This window comes from Penicillium robsamsonii, assembly GCF_028829455.1.
Source record: "Penicillium robsamsonii strain IBT 29466 chromosome Unknown utg000005l_segment0_segment0, whole genome shotgun sequence".
NCBI classification, from domain to species: Eukaryota; Fungi; Ascomycota; class Eurotiomycetes; order Eurotiales; family Aspergillaceae; genus Penicillium; species Penicillium robsamsonii.
In genome coordinates, this window is record NW_026643223.1 from 2,773,993 (window position 1) to 2,790,438 (window position 16,446).

General features: G+C 50.4%; 6 protein-coding genes across 6 annotated transcripts; 3 read left to right on the top strand and 3 right to left on the bottom strand.

The window, feature by feature from the left end:
• Positions 1-105: 105 nt before the first annotated feature.
• N7447_009096 (putative RSC complex subunit (RSC1)) lies at positions 106-2,930 on the top strand (the record flags this gene model as incomplete). Its single annotated transcript, XM_057233358.1, has 5 exons — positions 106-303; positions 360-522; positions 569-637; positions 689-1,939; positions 1,992-2,930. The coding sequence occupies exons 1-5, from the start codon at positions 164-166 to the stop codon at positions 2,928-2,930; spliced, it is 2,562 nt and encodes an 853-aa protein (XP_057082900.1). The 5' UTR covers positions 106-163.
• A 910-nt stretch (positions 2,931-3,840) lies between these two features.
• N7447_009097 (putative spindle poison sensitivity protein Scp3) lies at positions 3,841-5,599 on the bottom strand (the record flags this gene model as incomplete). Its single annotated transcript, XM_057233359.1, has 3 exons — positions 3,841-5,169; positions 5,255-5,376; positions 5,437-5,599. 3 exons carry the CDS (start codon positions 5,597-5,599, stop codon positions 3,841-3,843), a joined length of 1,614 nt encoding a protein of 537 aa, XP_057082901.1.
• Positions 5,600-6,094: 495 nt separating this feature from the next.
• Positions 6,095-9,949, bottom strand: N7447_009098 (Chitin synthase activator (Chs3); the record flags this gene model as incomplete). The annotated part of the gene is made up of 7 exons (XM_057233360.1): positions 6,095-6,528; positions 6,581-6,643; positions 6,700-6,742; positions 7,492-8,832; positions 8,883-9,002; positions 9,052-9,775; positions 9,846-9,949. 7 exons carry the CDS (start codon positions 9,947-9,949, stop codon positions 6,095-6,097), a joined length of 2,829 nt encoding a protein of 942 aa, XP_057082902.1.
• A 319-nt stretch (positions 9,950-10,268) lies between these two features.
• Positions 10,269-13,125, top strand: chl1 (DNA helicase; the record flags this gene model as incomplete). Its single annotated transcript, XM_057233361.1, has 6 exons — positions 10,269-10,386; positions 10,484-10,740; positions 10,790-11,422; positions 11,473-12,138; positions 12,191-12,361; positions 12,415-13,125. The coding sequence occupies 6 exons, from the start codon at positions 10,269-10,271 to the stop codon at positions 13,123-13,125; spliced, it is 2,556 nt and encodes an 851-aa protein (XP_057082903.1).
• Positions 13,126-13,451: 326 nt separating this feature from the next.
• Positions 13,452-14,222, top strand: N7447_009100 (60S ribosomal protein uL15; the record flags this gene model as incomplete). The annotated part of the gene is made up of 3 exons (XM_057233362.1): positions 13,452-13,483; positions 13,616-13,814; positions 14,004-14,222. 3 exons carry the CDS (start codon positions 13,452-13,454, stop codon positions 14,220-14,222), a joined length of 450 nt encoding a protein of 149 aa, XP_057082904.1.
• A 568-nt stretch (positions 14,223-14,790) lies between these two features.
• On the bottom strand, positions 14,791-16,159 carry N7447_009101 (uncharacterized protein; the record flags this gene model as incomplete). The annotated part of the gene is made up of 3 exons (XM_057233363.1): positions 14,791-15,512; positions 15,563-16,064; positions 16,112-16,159. 3 exons carry the CDS (start codon positions 16,157-16,159, stop codon positions 14,791-14,793), a joined length of 1,272 nt encoding a protein of 423 aa, XP_057082905.1.
• Positions 16,160-16,446: the final 287 nt, after the last annotated feature.

Sequence of the window (16,446 nt, forward strand, 5' to 3'; positions counted from 1 at the left end):
TTGTCGATGAGTCAGCAATAGCTTCACGCGCTCGTAAAACATTCTCCGACCTCTCCAGGGCTTCCCTGCTGTCTTATCTAAATTCTGGCTTACTTGCTTCAATTTCTTTGATCCCCATTGCCAAAATTTACCGTTGCGTGGAAACGCGCTTGTCGCCAACGACATGGAGTCCGAGAAAGAGCTATCGCAACCCCCGCGTGAACAACCCGTCAACTCCATCGAGAATGACGGTGCGATCACCCGCGAAACATGGAAATTGATGATGGATGTGGTCATGGCAATTTATGATTACCGAGAAGAGGAGTACGATTGACCCTCGAAATATACAGTGATTGCTGGCTAATTGTTACCTTGCGCAGTGGTCATGACCCGTCGCGATTGTTCCATCGCAGTGTCAACAAGCGCTATGTTCCCGACTACTACGACATCATCAAGGAGCCGATGGCCCTGAGTATTTTGAAGGCGCGCATCAACAAACGGGAATATAAGCACTTTTCCGAATTTGTCCGCGATTGCGCCTTGGTGAGTGGTTGCGCTCCTGTAGGTTTGCAACTAGCTAACGATCTAGATCCCCCACAATGCGCAAACATACAACAGGCCTAGATCGCAGGCCTACGAAGATGCGCTGGTTATCAGGGTATGTTTGAGCAAACCCGGCCACCCTAGGCATTCAACTAACAATTCCCAGGAAGTTTTCGCCGCCGAGTTCAGAAAATTAGCCGCCCAGGGCGCGATCCCCGCTGATGAGGCAGAACTGCCCGATCTTGGAGAGATCCCAGAGGCCGATCCTCTACCCGACGATGATGAGGAAGAGGAGGAGGAGGAGGAAGATGAGGAGGACGACTCTGAAGATGAGGGCCGGCGCAGGAAGAAGCCCGGTCCCAAGCCCGGGTTCAAGCGTGGATTGACTCAAAAGCATGAACCCGACCTTCGCAAGAAACGAGGCCGTCCTCCCCGCGTGGATACACCTATGGAAATCCGCATCAAGACAATTCTAAAGGGAATTCGGAAGTTCAAGGGTGCCGGTGGCCACCTGAAAATCACACATTTTGAACGCCTCCCTGACAAAGCTGCTTATCCGGATTACTACATGGAGATCAAGGAACCCATCGCCATCGACATTATCAAGCGCAAGTCCAAGCGCAAGAAGTACAACTCCGTCGACCATTTCATGCGCGATCTTGATCTCATGTTCGAAAATGCCAAGGCTTATAACCAGTCCGACAGTCAGATCTTCAAGGATGCGGTTGACTTGCAAACCGAGTCACGAAAGTTGGCCGAGCAAGAGAAGAAGAAGCCGGATAGTGAGTTCTTGATGGAAGATGGACGTTTCCCACTCCCTGATGGTATCCTCCACCGCGGTGAACTGTGGAAGGTTGGCGACTGGGTTCATATCCAAAACCAAAACGATGTGACCAAGCCCATCGTTGCACAGATTTACCGAACCTGGCAGGACTCTGATGGCGAAAAATGGATTAACGCGTGTTGGTATTACCGTCCTGAGCAGACAGTGCATCACTTCGAGAAGCACTTCTACCCCAACGAGGTTGTGAAGACTGGGCAATACCGAGACCACCGGATTGATGAGATTGTCGATCGCTGCTTCGTTATGTTCTTCACCCGTTACAGCCGTGGTCGCCCAAGAGATCTCGCACCGGATAAGGAAATCTACGTGTGCGAAGCTCGCTACAATGAGGAGAAACACAAGTTGAACAAGATCAAGACATGGGCCAGCTGTCTGCCAGATGAAGTGCGAGAGAAAGACTATGAGATGGATCTCTTTGATGTACCACGCAAGATCAAGAAAATTCCCAGTCCGATCAAACATCTTCTAAAGGAGGATGCCAAGGAGACCGATGACCTTCCTCGGCCGACCTGGGGAACCGACAATGCACCCCCTGTTGTTGGTGCTGTTCACCGCCGTCCACGAGATGAGAATGTAAGTATTGGCCGCAACATGAGAAAAGATCCTGGAAAGCTGACAACATTAGGAATCCCCACCACCCGAGCCAACTCCATCCCCGCCTCCTCCTTCCTTACCCCAGTCTGTAGCACCTCGTCAATCCCTGAGCCAAGCGCTCCCCAGATCAGCCATGAGCCCAGGCACTGCTGCACTCCAAACACGTTCCCCAGCACCCCCAATCATCATACACACCACTCCTGCTCCCGTTCGCCCACCAGGCTTCCACCAAATGACCCCATCCCAAGCCTTTACAGCATCCCTCCAACGCCGCACAAGCAACCTCGCCACCCCGCAAACATCAGCAGGCGCGTACCAGACCTCGCCAGCGGCCCAGCCATACTCAACGGCTCAGGCTTCTCCCTACGCCGGCTACCCCCAAAACCGCATGCAAGCCCCGCTAGCCGTGTATAACCCCAACGCACCGCGGCCCGTGGAAGTCTTCCACCTGAGCGACGCAGCCAACGCTGCCATCCCAGAAGACATCCGCGAGCAATTCCACTGCGATGACCATGGCCGCGTGCTCTTCTTCTCCACGCCGCCGGTAGACTTCATCCCGCCTTCTACGCAGAAGCTCGGTCATTCACTCAAGTATCTCGCTACCAAGGAGGAGCACCAGAAGAAGGTCGAGGAGAGGAAGCGCAAGCTGGCCGACGAGAAGACGGAACGTGATGGCGTTGCGAAGCGCCAGCGCGCTGAGGTGAAGGTTGAGCTTACGGGCCGTGCCGATGCGCTTACTGGTAAGGCGCTTGAGACGTTGGTGAAGCGCGTCGTGAAGGGTACAGATCAGCTCTACGGGTATATCACTCGGACGAGGGATGGTGATGTCATGGATCTTGATGGAACGCGGGAGCGTGGTGCTTTGGCAGATCGCCGTGCTATGGAACAGACGCAGCATATTCAGGCTCAATCTGCGACGGAGGGCTTGGTCAATTTGAAGGGTACTGCTTTGTACCTGGATGAGGCTTAGTTAGAAGAAAGGTGGGCATATTGGCGTGGTTTCATGATTCGGTTCCAAAGGGCGTAATCTTCGAGGCGTCTGTTTTACTTTAGGAATGTGTATGATTAGGTAGAACATGGAATGATTCTTATTTTATTCGTTCATACACTCTGGCTGGTAAATCATACATGTCAATAAGAATATATTGGTTTTGTCTATAGCTTAATGTTAGTCCTGACCGGGAGATATTGATTCTATATATATCTATTCGCTTATCAAGAAAATCACATACTAAATAGATATCTACGAGATGATTATCTACCGAAGGATTACAAAAGTATCAAGGAATTGTTTATTTGCACATCTCCAGTTTGTACATGTCTGCAGCCCTGAGAATCAAGACCACATGTTCCGACAGTAGGGGACAAAGAACAAGAAGACAAAGAAAGCACCCAAGAAACACCAGAGATCGCAGTGGTCGTGAAATCATGAAACAAAAGCAGATATGAAAAAAAAAGGAGTTGAGATATGTCAACCCAGGTACAGTGCCAGAAATGGAAACGAATGAAAACAAAGAAAGGGCAGAGATTAATACAGTAAATGGCTGTTCAGAGAAGTCGGAAAGCCCAATGAGAAACACATGACTGGTCTAGATGATTCCAAATGAAGGAATAAAACAAGGCAGATGATGCTGAGGGCCAGTCTATGATAGGAAGGATGTGAAGTTTGTTTTTTTGTCGCCTTTTGTTTTTGCCGAACCAAATATTCTCACTCGAAGAGAGAAAAGGATGTATTGTCTTGAACTCTCCTTTTATTTTGTCTCTTTGATGTATGTTGTCCAATTGAACTCCAATACCCTTTTCCTGTGTTGTTGGTGAATATGAACATGTCCTAAGGACTTGGACTTTGACGCATCGTGGTGAAATTGGTTGGGCACAGATTAGGAGGAACTTTCTTTGTTCTCACTCCATGAGGCACTGTTTCGCTTGTTGCCGACCTCTTCCTCCATGTCGAAGACTAGGTCACTCTGCTCTTCCTCCTCAATCTTGCTTGTGTTGACAGGAGGAGAGATGACTCGGTCAAGGCGGCCGCTAGGACCGACAGGCGGCTGGCGAGCAGAACCAGGGTGAAGGCCCATGCCACCGAGCTGCTCAGAAATCATCGACATTGAGGATTGACGTCCAGGGCTCGAGAGGAATGACGACCCTTCGTGGGATGCCCGGCTACTGCCAATGGGTCCCAGATTAGGGCTGGTGATTGGGTTCAGTGATGATTCTCGGAGAGGAGAGCCGATGTGGAAAGAGGAAGAGCCATGGGATTCCTCTTCCTTGCGCTGGCGCTGCTTGGCAAACAATGCACCAAATCGAGACGGACTGGACGCTAGGGGAGAACCAGTCTTGGAAAAGCTGGTGCTGGTCATGCCAAGGCCACTGATGTCGCGATGGCTGGAGCTTAGGTCGTTGTCAGTTCGGGAGAGGCGGCGCAACTTTTCCTGCGGAGTCAGAACATCGTCGTGCAGGTTGACTGGTAGGTAATCTTCTTCCATGGGGAAGTTCTCATCCCAGTCCTCAAGCGCCATGGGACGAGGGACACTAGCGGAAAGCATGCGTGGCTTGACGGGGCGCGATGAATGCATGAACCGGGTGCCGACTGTATCTTCGGGAGCGGGAGGAGAAGATCCGATGTTCGATGAAGGCTTGCGCAGGCTGGTACCATAGCCGATGTCGCGCAGGTTTCGGAATACATCTGCTTGTCCTAGCCTCTGGGGTGGCGGCGATTCCAATCCAAATTGCGAGGGCATGGAAGCAGCCACCGGACCGTAACGGGCAGCATGAGAGATACCTTGGCTGTCGAACGAAGCCGGGAGCCCCGCATCGAGAGCGCTGAGGTGGTTGTTATTAGGTGACATGGGATATCGGACATCTTCTGCGGGAGATCCATACTTGGAACCGGCATCGGAGGCCAGGCCCGTATCGATCGTGGGGATTCCATCATAGGATGGCTGTTGCTGCCCGTGCAGAGATCCATACTCCTCCTGCGGGGCCAGCTGCGGGGCATATCGAGGCTGCTCGTGGCCGTTCATGCGCTGTTGGGAGAGCACCGAGTTGGTCAAGGCAGAGTCCTGGTTGACATAGGCCTGCGGATTCACCCGGCCGCCCAGATTGAGGTGGCCGCTTCCTATTCCCATGTTTCCAGTCGGCCGGTTGACTCTCCGTCCATCTGGTAGGATATGCGCTAGCGCGCATTTTGCGCCGAACTTGCAGTTTCCCTAAAACCATTGCCCCGTTAACTTCCGATAGTCTCGGAAAACGCGCAACGAAGGGAGAAACTTCAATACAGTGCCAATTTCATACCTTTGCGAAATATTTGCAAGGAGCGTAGTCAATTCCGGCATCGGTGGAGTGTAAAAAAGGACAAGCGGGACCGGCCTGACAGGCACCCTGGCGGAAGAATTTGCAAGGAACATGTTTGGTGTCTAGACAAAAGATTAGCTCGCATCTCGGACATTGCACTGATTATGAATCGAGTGACTTACTCTTATTGCTCTGATTCGGCGGGCTGCGGGCCACGTCAAGTCCCGATGGATTGCGAGAATGCCCATTCTGGGGTGCCCCAGAAGCAACCGGAAGAGGCGCACGACCTCTCATCTCTGAATGACTGGCTCGACGAGATGACGGAGGACGAGTAGACACCTGCATGGGAGAAGTGGGAGGGGTTGGAGATTGGAGAGGGGAAAGAGAGAGAGGCTCGGCGGGCGGTGGGGAAGATCAATGATTCACACTCGAGAAAAAGTTGTGAATTGTATTGTAGGATAAGTGTAGGAATAGGAATTGTAAGAATTGTAAAGAGAAAGTCCATTTTAAAAACTAATATAATAAATAACACCATTATCTTATACAATCTCACCACAGCCTGACATTGTCCGATTACGGTTCGCCTCCCCCCGTTGCCTCCATTCCATATAGCTTTTGCATACCGAATCAGATCTTCGTCGGAAATAGAATACACAGCCCTAAAAGCCTTTTCTGTAGCTCTCGTATTATACGACAATGTTGTAGGTGTCAAATGATGTGACCCGAGTGGGGACTAGAAAAGATCACCACTCCGCGATGACCTTTTATTGGAGCGTTCCTTCAAGCCCCAAAGATTCCTGATAACATTTGTCAGAATTCCAGAGGATTGAATGGGCTATGTCATTCATCACTCGCAAAACTCACCCACAGCTCCCCCGCAGTCATGTCCTCCGGAAGTACCTCGGAGCATTGTCCCCAGAGATCACGACAGATCCGACGGCGCACATTGGCATGTCGTTGCCAATAGTTCCATTCTTTTTCGAGCTTTTCTCTTTCCTCTGGTGATATATGAACGGGGTCGCCCTCGTGGCGACTTGCCAAGCGAGCTTGGATCGTCAATTCCTCCGCCTCAAGACGGCCGATGTCCTGCCGGAGATCGGATATCCGGGGCTTTGCATGCAGGGCTGCTAATGCTGCTCGGGCCTTCTTTTCGTTTGCCTTTAGAGTTGAAATCTCATCCTCGAGGCTTTCGATGTTAACCTTCATAGCCGCGGCTACCTCCGGGGTTGTGATGTCCGACGAATCTTGTAGAGCATGGTAGACTGTCTGTTTACCTATACGTAATTTGGTTTAGTATGTCTCGTACTACAAGTATACCCAACTTACCAGAAACTCTTCCTTCAATCTCTTTCTTCTCATGCAAATCCCGGAGAACCTTTGCGGCTTGCGCTAGAAACCCCATATATATTAGGGAAGCATAGGTTAGCTCACAGAAGTAGACTCACTTTTGGTCACTTTGTTGTGAAGGTTTGCAGAAACATCAATGGCCTAAATGCTTGGTCAATGGGTTGTTCCTAGGGCTGTCCAGAAGAGGAAGCGAACCGAATATGGACGACTGCGTCGGGCGACGTTAGCCACCGCTTCGAGTATAGAAACAACCCATCAGAGCCAACATACTTTTGCTGACCTGCAACCCCGTCGAGTAAGTCATTAAGCAAACATACGTCGAGGTCCAAATACTGTCTGGATACTGTCTGGATACTCACGAAGGTATTCCCGAATCACTGAAGCATCTTTGCGGACAAGGTTAGCAGTCAGCCTCGAGGGTTTGATCAAGAGAATATCTAACCATCATCTCCGGCAGATGCATCACTCTTGGGCTTACGCGGAGCCATGGCGTAATGGATGGAAAGATGCTGTACTGAGTTGCCCAGTAGATGAAGTTCACCCCCGTGGACCTCACGTGGAAGAAGTGACACTACAACTGGAGCTTGAGCTTTCAGAAACGAACAATAAATTCATAACTACTCCTGATATCTAATTCATGCCCAAACTTACAAACCGAATGATAATATGTCCAGGGGGAAAAAAAAATTCAAGGCAGAAACGAAATGGGTGCAAATGCAGTTATGTGGAAACAAGGAGGAGACCCATTGAGACCATTCGCCTCTCGGACGGCGAAAACTTTTTGAAACCCCGAGATTATAGAAAGTAGGGGAAATGCAATTCGAACGGAGACAGCCAGAAGTGCTTGGATAAAAAGGGAACGGAGCCCGGGGTATCACATCACAATCTACAAAAGTTAGCTTTGGTTCGAGTTCAATGGCCAAAATGTAGGGTTTACATACGCAATCACTGTCTTTATTCGCACTAGGAACACCCATCTCCTCAAAGGTCTTGGGGCCCTTGCTTGGCGGCTTGGCTGGCTTCGGTTGCGGTGTGGATGAACTCGACGACGCGACAGAGGGCGCCGGCTGAGGCGTAGAGGGGCCTGAACCGTGAGACGGCTGCCGGGACTCCATACGAGGAGGAAACGAGGGCGAACCGGGGGGACGAGGAGACGCCACACCGGATGAGGGCATCCCGGTGTGACTAGAAACGGGAGGTCTCATAGGCTTGCGGTCCGGAGCCGAGTCAAGTCGAGGTGGGCGTCGCCCACCTGGAGGCGGCATTGGTGCAGAATAGCCAATATCGAGACGAGGAGCCCCGCCAGGACTGATCATGTTACCAGCCTGCGGGCTTACAGGCCCAGCAGGAGCACTGAGGGGGGTTCCAGGACCAGATTGGCGGTAGTTCATAGATCCACCAGGCCCATAGGATGGAGTGCGATTTCCGGGGCCCTGGGGGGGTGGGCCACCATATCCCGAGGGTGCATTAGATCGAAGGTTGGGATTGACACCGAAAGCAGAGCTTGGGCGAGTGTCTGACAGCTGATAACCCTGTTGGGGTCGTGGACGAGTAGAATGAGGACGATCGGGGTAAGGAGCCCCAGATGGTGGGCCATCCGACAAGGTCATTCTCGAAGGATCTGGCATTTGGATATTCTCTGGGGTCATTTCCAGTGAGTTGCCTCGCTGATGAGCGGTATATCGCGTCGACTTGATACGTGAGATTGCTACCTTCTCATGGTCCTTTCTGGACAGAGTCTTGGAGCGCGAAATACTTTCAATCCGACCAGATGCATCCTTGTTGCCACTGGCAGCGGCCTTGGCGTACCAAGAACGGGCTTCCTTGATATCCACAGGCACAAAGATACCAACCTCGTAGAAGTATCCCAGGGCGAATTCAGCTGTCGGAAGACCACTCTGGGCCGCACGCTGAGCATACGTGAATGCCAGCTCGTCGTTCTTCTCAAAGATACCCTCATGTCCACACAAAAACCATTTGCTGATGGCCATCTCAGCTTCGGGCTCGCCCTGGCGGGCTGCCAGTGCGTTGTAGTGCAGAGACAGCGCGGGGTTGAAATCACAGCTCAGTTGACAGAGTTCATATGCAGCACCCATCTTGACCTGAGCCTTGGCGAACCCGTGATATGCCGCCTTTTCGATATTGACACGTGCCAAGTTCAGATCAAGGGGCAGGAAGCTTTCCGGGACGCTCACTTGAGGGAGTTCTCGAGCCAAGAGCATGCCGTATACCTTTGCTCCATTAGACTACTTTCCAAGGTAAAAAGCTTAGGAGAACTCACGTATGCACCTTGAGGTGCGTTCTGGTCGCATGATTGCGCCGCCAGCCGAATGTAATCCAAGCCAGTATTGAAGTCCTGGAGCTGCCCATGCTGGCCCAACAGAATCATCATTCCCAGGCGCTGTAAGTATGTTAGTGTCTCCACTTTCGCAGTGTATCTGATAACCCACATAGTACGAGGCAGAATCCGCCCGCGCAACACCCCGCTGGTAATGTTTGATCGCCTTCTCCGGTTCACCCGAGCTCTCGAACTGCATTCCGATCCGGTATTCGGCGCGCGCATATCCCTTCTCAGCGGCTCGGGAGTATGATCGGAATGCCTCCTTGCGATCCACGGGACAGCCAAATTTGCCAAACTCGAGCCACATGCCCTTGATAAATTCCGCTTTGGGGTGGCGCTGCTCGGCTAGAAAGCCGACGATGTTCATCGCGTCGACCCTCAGCTGGCGTTCCACCTGCGGGGTCTGCGGGCGTGGGGGTTGGGTCAACCCGAGGCGGACATCGTTCTGTGCGGCGACCTCGACAAAGGCGAGAGCATCCAAGGCCCATGCGAGTTGCATCTCCGGGTCTGTGGTCGACAGGACGGCCATCCGCGCGCGCTCTAGATTCGCTTCTCTCTGTTCATCGGTGGGGGGGACATTAGGTGGTGGGTTCCGCAAGACCGGGAACGGTGAAAAGTTGGGGTGATCCATGCTGTCATAGGTCGCGGATTGCGCGTAGGAACTGGGATCATGGACTTGATTGTGTTGGGGTGGTGGGCCCTGGGCAGAGGAAGTGCGCTCGGGATAGCTCTGGGCGCGTTGGTACGGTTGTTGTTGCCGGCGGGGGTCATGAGCGCGGTATTCCATCTCAGCAATATTGTCCTGCATGTTCTCGGGCACTTCTGGCATCACTCTAGGGTGAATTAGTACTCGTATTTTCGGCATCGGAATTTGGAAAGGTGACAGATATTCAAATATCATACCTCTGAGGAGATGGGGATATGACCTCTGGCATGTAGAAGTCATCTTGCCCCCCTGGATACCAAGTTGCACCTAGGCGTTGTTGACCACCCTGCGGTCTATTCATTGTGAATTTGAAAGTTATATCAGATTATCAAGGAAGGAGAAATTGAAAAGAGGAGAGGGAAAAAAGTAGACGCCCCCCACCCCCGCCAGGTCAAACGGTGAATAAAATGTTTATTAATAGTACCCAAGGTAGTTAGTATGTAATAGTTATATAAGATCTTTATACATATTTACTCAGCCTCATATCTAATATGTCTCTTAAATCTATACATAGTACATATATAGTACATATGTATCATATTGTAATGTTGTAATTGTACCCGCAAATTATTTCCCGTTTCCCTTTTTGATTTTTTATCCTCTTAAAGATCTTTTAGACTATGATCTCCATGGATTTCCACCATCCATATACGCCATATGATATTCAATTACAGTTTATGCAGGCATTGTACACCTGCCTGGAAGATAGCAAGGTCGCCGTATTTGAATCCCCCACTGGTAAGAATTGCGTTCTATATGTTATATTCGTCTAATATAATGACACAGGTACTGGAAAATCTCTAAGCTTAATTTGTGGTTCTTTGACCTGGCTTAGAGATCACAAGCGAAAGGCTCTCCAAGAAACCGTCGATGCAACATGTGGGTCCCCAGGGTGAAACATATGACATATCAGCTGACCTTCCAGGCGATGATGATGAGCCCGAGTGGATGATAGAATATGCCAAACGAGAATCCAGGCGTGCCATTACCGAAAAGAGACAAGAATTTGAGGCCCGACTAGCCAAGATTCGACAAGAGGAGGAACGTTTGAAACTGGGCCAGGACAGCGCAGACCGACCCCGTAAGAAGCAGGTACGCATAGATTCCCCGATACAAGAACGCTATACCAACTAGAAAATAGCGACGTGACGATTCAGCCCCGGAGCCTGTCGACGATGATCAATTTGTTCTCGATGACTATGATAGCGACACAGACAATCAGAAAAAGCAGAATGACTGTGCGAATTCCGAGGGTCTATCTGCAAGCACTTTAGCCTTGCTGGAACGGTTTCAAGGGAAATTCTCGGCAAAGAAAGATAAAGAGGATGACGGAGAGGATGAGATCAAGATCTTTTTTTGCTCAAGAACACATTCTCAGCTGAGCCAGTTCGCCGGTGAATTGCGACGAGTCACCTTCCCATCTAGTATACCGGACGACCTCGATCCAGAGAGCAAAGATGGCCCCTCCAAACTGAGAGAGCAGGTGAAGCACCTGTCGCTAGGGTCAAGAAAGAACCTATGCATCAACCCCAAAGTCCAGGCCTTGGAGAACAACACCGCAATTAACGAGAAGTGTTTGGATTTACAGCAAGCCGGTGTAGCAGCCGACAAGAAGTGTTCCTTTATCCCCTCCAAAGACGACGAGGCTCTGGCTCTTGAGTTCAGGGACCATACTTTGGCGACAGTCAAGGACATCGAAGACATTGCCCAGGTTGGGAAAAATCTCGGCATATGTCCCTACTATGCATCTCGTCCAGTCATCAAACACAGCGAGGTTAGTTTCACCCGGGAACGGGTATAAGGTCGGCTCTAACTCAATACTAGATCGTTACACTTCCCTATCCCCTGTTGCTGCAAAGATCAGCTCGTGAGGCCCTTAATATCTCCATCAAAGGTCATATTGTCATCATCGATGAAGCCCACAACCTCATGGATGCAATAGCTGGCATTCATTCGGTGACTGTCTCACTAAGTCAACTGCAGACGGCCACTGGGCAGCTGACAACATATGCCCGCAAGTTCAAGAACAGATTAAAAGGGAAGAATCGGACCTATGTTGCCCAAGTCATCCGGTTGGTGAACTCCATTGCCGAGCATATGAAGTCAATTGCTCAGCAAAAAGGTCTACTGGAAGGCTCGGTCCAAACGTCGGATCTCATGGCTGGAAAGGGGGTTGACCAGATCAACCCTTATAAACTCTCTAGATATCTACAAGAGAGCAAGCTCGCCCGGAAAGTCGACGGCTATCTTGAATCCTCGCAACAGCCACAACCTGGTCGGGCCAAAGATAAGACAACAATACCGGTTTTGTTTCATATTCAAAGCTTTCTTCTTCCTCTTATGAACCCTTCGGAAGAGGGGCGGCTCTTCTTCCAGAAAAGCCAAGACGATGTTCTGTTGAAATACATGCTTCTTGACCCTACGAACCACTTTCGGGAAATTGCCGAAGATGCCAGGGCTGTCATTCTAGCTGGTGGTACTATGTCTCCTGTAAGTACGGCTCATATCCTCTGCCATTGTAACTCTCTAATGCTCTCAACAGATGTCAGATTATGTGAATCATTTATTTTCGTATCTGCCCCCAGACCGACTAGGGACCTTCAGCTATGGCCACGTCATTCCAAAATCCAACTTGGTGGCACAGTCCTTGACACAAGGGCTGATGGGGAACGAATTTGATTTTACATATGAGGCACGAAATTCTGAGAAAATGGTATGTACTACGTTCCATACTTCGAAAAGCCTATTTATTTATATATCAACTAGATCACCGACCTTGGGCGTACGATAGCAACCCTCTGTCAAGTCATCCCAGACGGTGTCGTCGCATTCTTTCCCAGTTATGACTATCTCAGTCATGTTCTGAGTGTCTGGAAGAAGCCCATTCCCAACGGCAACGGACAAAGCACTCTCAGTCTACTGGAACGGAAGAAGAAGATTCTCTACGAATCTCGCGAAGCAGTGACAACTACAGACGATCTACTACGGGAGTATACCGAGGCCGTTGAATCAGGATCAGGAGCCTTGCTTCTGTCTATCGTGGGTGGCAAGTTGTCAGAAGGCATCAACTTCTCTGACAAGCTCGGGCGCGGCGTCTTTATCATCGGCCTTCCATTTCCCAATATCCGCAGCGCTATCTGGCAGGCCAAAATCCAGTACCTCGAGGAGAAGACGTACAAACAGGCTTCTGGGTCCGAGTCAGAAAGGAAAGCAGCAGGCAAGGCAGCGGGCAGGGACTTTTACGAGAATTCGTGCATGCGAGCAGTGAACCAGTGCATTGGTCGAGCCATTAGGCATGTGAACGATTATGCTGCGATCATCATGATCGACCGCCGGTATGAGTCACCACGGATCCAACAAAAACTGCCTGGCTGGATTAGAGGGAGCTTGGTCCCAGCATCTCCCACGCGGGCGGCTCAGATGACCGTGCAAAGACTTGCAAAATTCTTCGCTGAAAAGAAGGCGATAGCGCAATAGGAACTATGGATAAAAACATTATAATACAGCATCATATTTTACATGAAATCCGTGCTCATTGGACCTTTGCCATGCATAGATGTACATAAAACCCGGAAAAGCCCTAAATTGTCCAAGACCGGCAGAATCAAGAAGAATCAAGAAATGGCGGTGTGTACTATATACATGACATAAGTTCTGACTAATCCAGGGCTAGGGTTCCACGATCACGGGACAAGCGAATTTGTTAGCGCACACTCTAAGCCTGGATTTCAACATCCTGTAGACGGAACGATCCCTTCAACGCCAAACATCAACGGTCTTGTCGAAACACCCCCGCCGACAAGATGCCTACCCGTTTCTCGAACACCCGGAAGCAGTGAGTCGACACCCTTTCCTGTGCCGTCTGAATCGAATTCTTTTCTCGTCGATCGCGACCAGAAGAGCCAAATTCGTCATAACCCGTCGCAATATCACACCAACATATCACTAACCTCTCATTCTCTCACAGCCGCGGCCATGTGTCTGCCGGTTACGGTCGTGTCGGCAAGCACCGCAAGTCCCCCGGTGGTCGTGGTATGGCCGGTGGTCAGCACCACCACCGTACCAACATCGACAAGTTCCACCCCGGTTACTTCGGTAAGGTCGGTATGCGTTACTTCCACAAGACCAACCAGCAATTCTGGAAGCCCACCATCAACGTCGATAAGGTACGTTACAACCACATCTTGCGAGTCGATTCGATATGAAGAAGAAATTTGTGGATTGGTCTGGATATGGAGATGCGCAAATCGCGGCAATATGCAAAGAGGAGGGAGGCCAATCGACAATAATATGAATAATTACGGAATTTCATTGAGAAGGACAATTATCGCTGACTGCGATTTTCTTTTTTACAGCTCTGGTCCCTCGTTCCCGCTGAGCAGCGTGACGCCTACCTGAGCGGCCAGAAGACCGATGTCGCCCCCGTCATCGACCTCCTGCCCCTCGGCTACTCCAAGGTTCTTGGAAAGGGCCGTCTCCCCCAGATCCCCGTCGTCGTCCGTGCCCGCTACGTCAGCCGTGACGCTGAGGAGAAGATCAAGGCCGCCGGTGGTGTTGTTGAGCTCGTCGCATAAGCGTTGATCCGTCGAGAAATTTCTGGAGAAGGGCGGGTGAATAGGGGCACTTTGAAGCCCTAGCTGTGTTCGTTCGCCAGCATGGAGGACGATCGGAACTCAAAATGAGATCTGCCCGAACCGAAACCAAGTCGGTCCGGGCGGTCGAAAATAAAAAGGGTTTTTTTTGTATGCAATCAGCATAGCATATGGCCTCCGAATGCCCTTACGATTTCATCAGTGTGTTAAACAAATACCATAAGGAGGATTTTTTTCAAAAGTTTTGTGGCTCATGCGTGGTCATTGTCTCATGCGTGCCCATTGTCATTACTCCCAAAGGGCAGAGTGTTCTGAATTATTGTGCCATGCTCATGTAGGATTACCGAGGCTGCCTTGTCGATCCATGAAAGGCTTTGCCAGCTTTTCGCGGGTTCGCTGCTATAAGCTACGGTCATCTTCGTAGATTTGGGGTCTACCAATCTGTCTGGTTATGAATGCAGAACTACGGAAGGGATAGGTATTGTCATAGCACATCTAATTTCTTTCTATATTGTAGACATCGAAACATTTATCACCATGGCGCTAGTGCTCAGATCTTCGACTCTCGCACCGAACCCCGTCGACCCGCCTTATCGGGGCCCGCAGCCAACGTCTCGCTGATAAACCGAACAGCCTCGTCAGCCATGTTAGGAGTGACCTCATGGCCCGCCGCCTGATCGATGATATCTTCAAAGGACACCGCACCATCACCAAACCACCCATCGGACGAGACAGTCTGCTTGAACCAGTTGAGGAACAATTCTCCGCGATGATATGGAACAAGCTTGTCCTTGCCACCAGATATATTCAAAATGCGTTTGCCACCCAGCGCACGAGTCAGCAGCGGCCGGAGTACCTGCTGCTCGCTTTCTGAGGGCTGGGGCAACGGGCCTTCGCGCAAAGGACCAGTTGATGGCCCACAATCCACATGCTTCAGCATCATGCCGGCAGGGTCATATCGGCTAACAGTCTCTAGGAAAGAAGTCGGCAGGGCTTCTGAGCCAAAGACTTCGGCGCCAGGAGGGTCACTCTTGGTCCATGATGGTAGCTTCGACAGCCGTGCGCGGTCTGCCATCAGATTGATATAGTCTGGACAGCCGATGATGACAACCCCGGCGCTGACTCGAGGCTCGTGCAGTAGACAGCTCCATGCTGCGTGTCCGCCCAGTGACACTCCTAGAACTAGGTTCTCGGTGATGTTGTGCTCACCATTGGGGAATGTGTAAGAGGGAAGGTAGTCCATGAGCAGCGATGTATCTCTTGCAGTGCCCTCTAGCTATAGTTAGAATATTATATCGTCGTTTACGAATTATTTCACTCACGGAAGGTGGAAAACATATCCTGGGCATGCCGAGGGTTCCCTTTTCTCCAAGTCTCATTAGCAAGAGGGTCGACCATCCGGGTGCCATGGTTTCGTTGGTCGAACGAAACAGCAATCAGGCCCTTAGCCGAGGGTGTGTCCCGGTTTCTAGTGTTCCAATCGGTGATGGCAGAGTTCGCAATGTTGGTCATGCGCTCCTGGGTGGCTAGTCTGGGGTGAAGAAGCCAGAGACATGCGACCTCCGAAGCCTCTTTGCGGAGTTCTTCCAGTCCAAAGACCGTTGATGAGATGCCAGCAATTGCATAGACCTTCTGGGAAACAGCAGCCGACCTGGGCCTATTTGAATCGTCGAGTGGCTGTAACGGATCAGTCATGATGGTTGAGCAGATATGAAGAATAGAAAATATGAAGTGAAATATGTTGAAGAGAGATAGTTTGAATAGTGGGGAGATAAAAGGCGACTCGGGTATACTACTACGCAAAGCCGAGGCTTTATTATTAGCCTTGGGGTATTTTAGTGTAGTTCCCGGACTATATTGGAGATTCTTACGGATTGCTCTATTATATTCTTTATATTCCCTTCATCGTTGCGAGTCATTTGTTTCCTTTTTTGGGTGTTTTTTTTTTTGAAATATATATATATATATCTAAATTCCGGTGTAGTACTCCAATAACCTCAATTGAGGTTCAATTGAGGCTATATATGGCCACTTTGTTTCATATCAAATGAAAAAAAGCACCCCCTTTAAACTTGATTCAATTCAATATTTCCCTATACTTCATACTCCATACTAAACACTAAAATACTACGTCGATACTCCACTAACAAGCGTAAACGTGTGCCCCTTTTCCAAACTGACCGCCCGCTTTTTCTCCAGTCGGAGA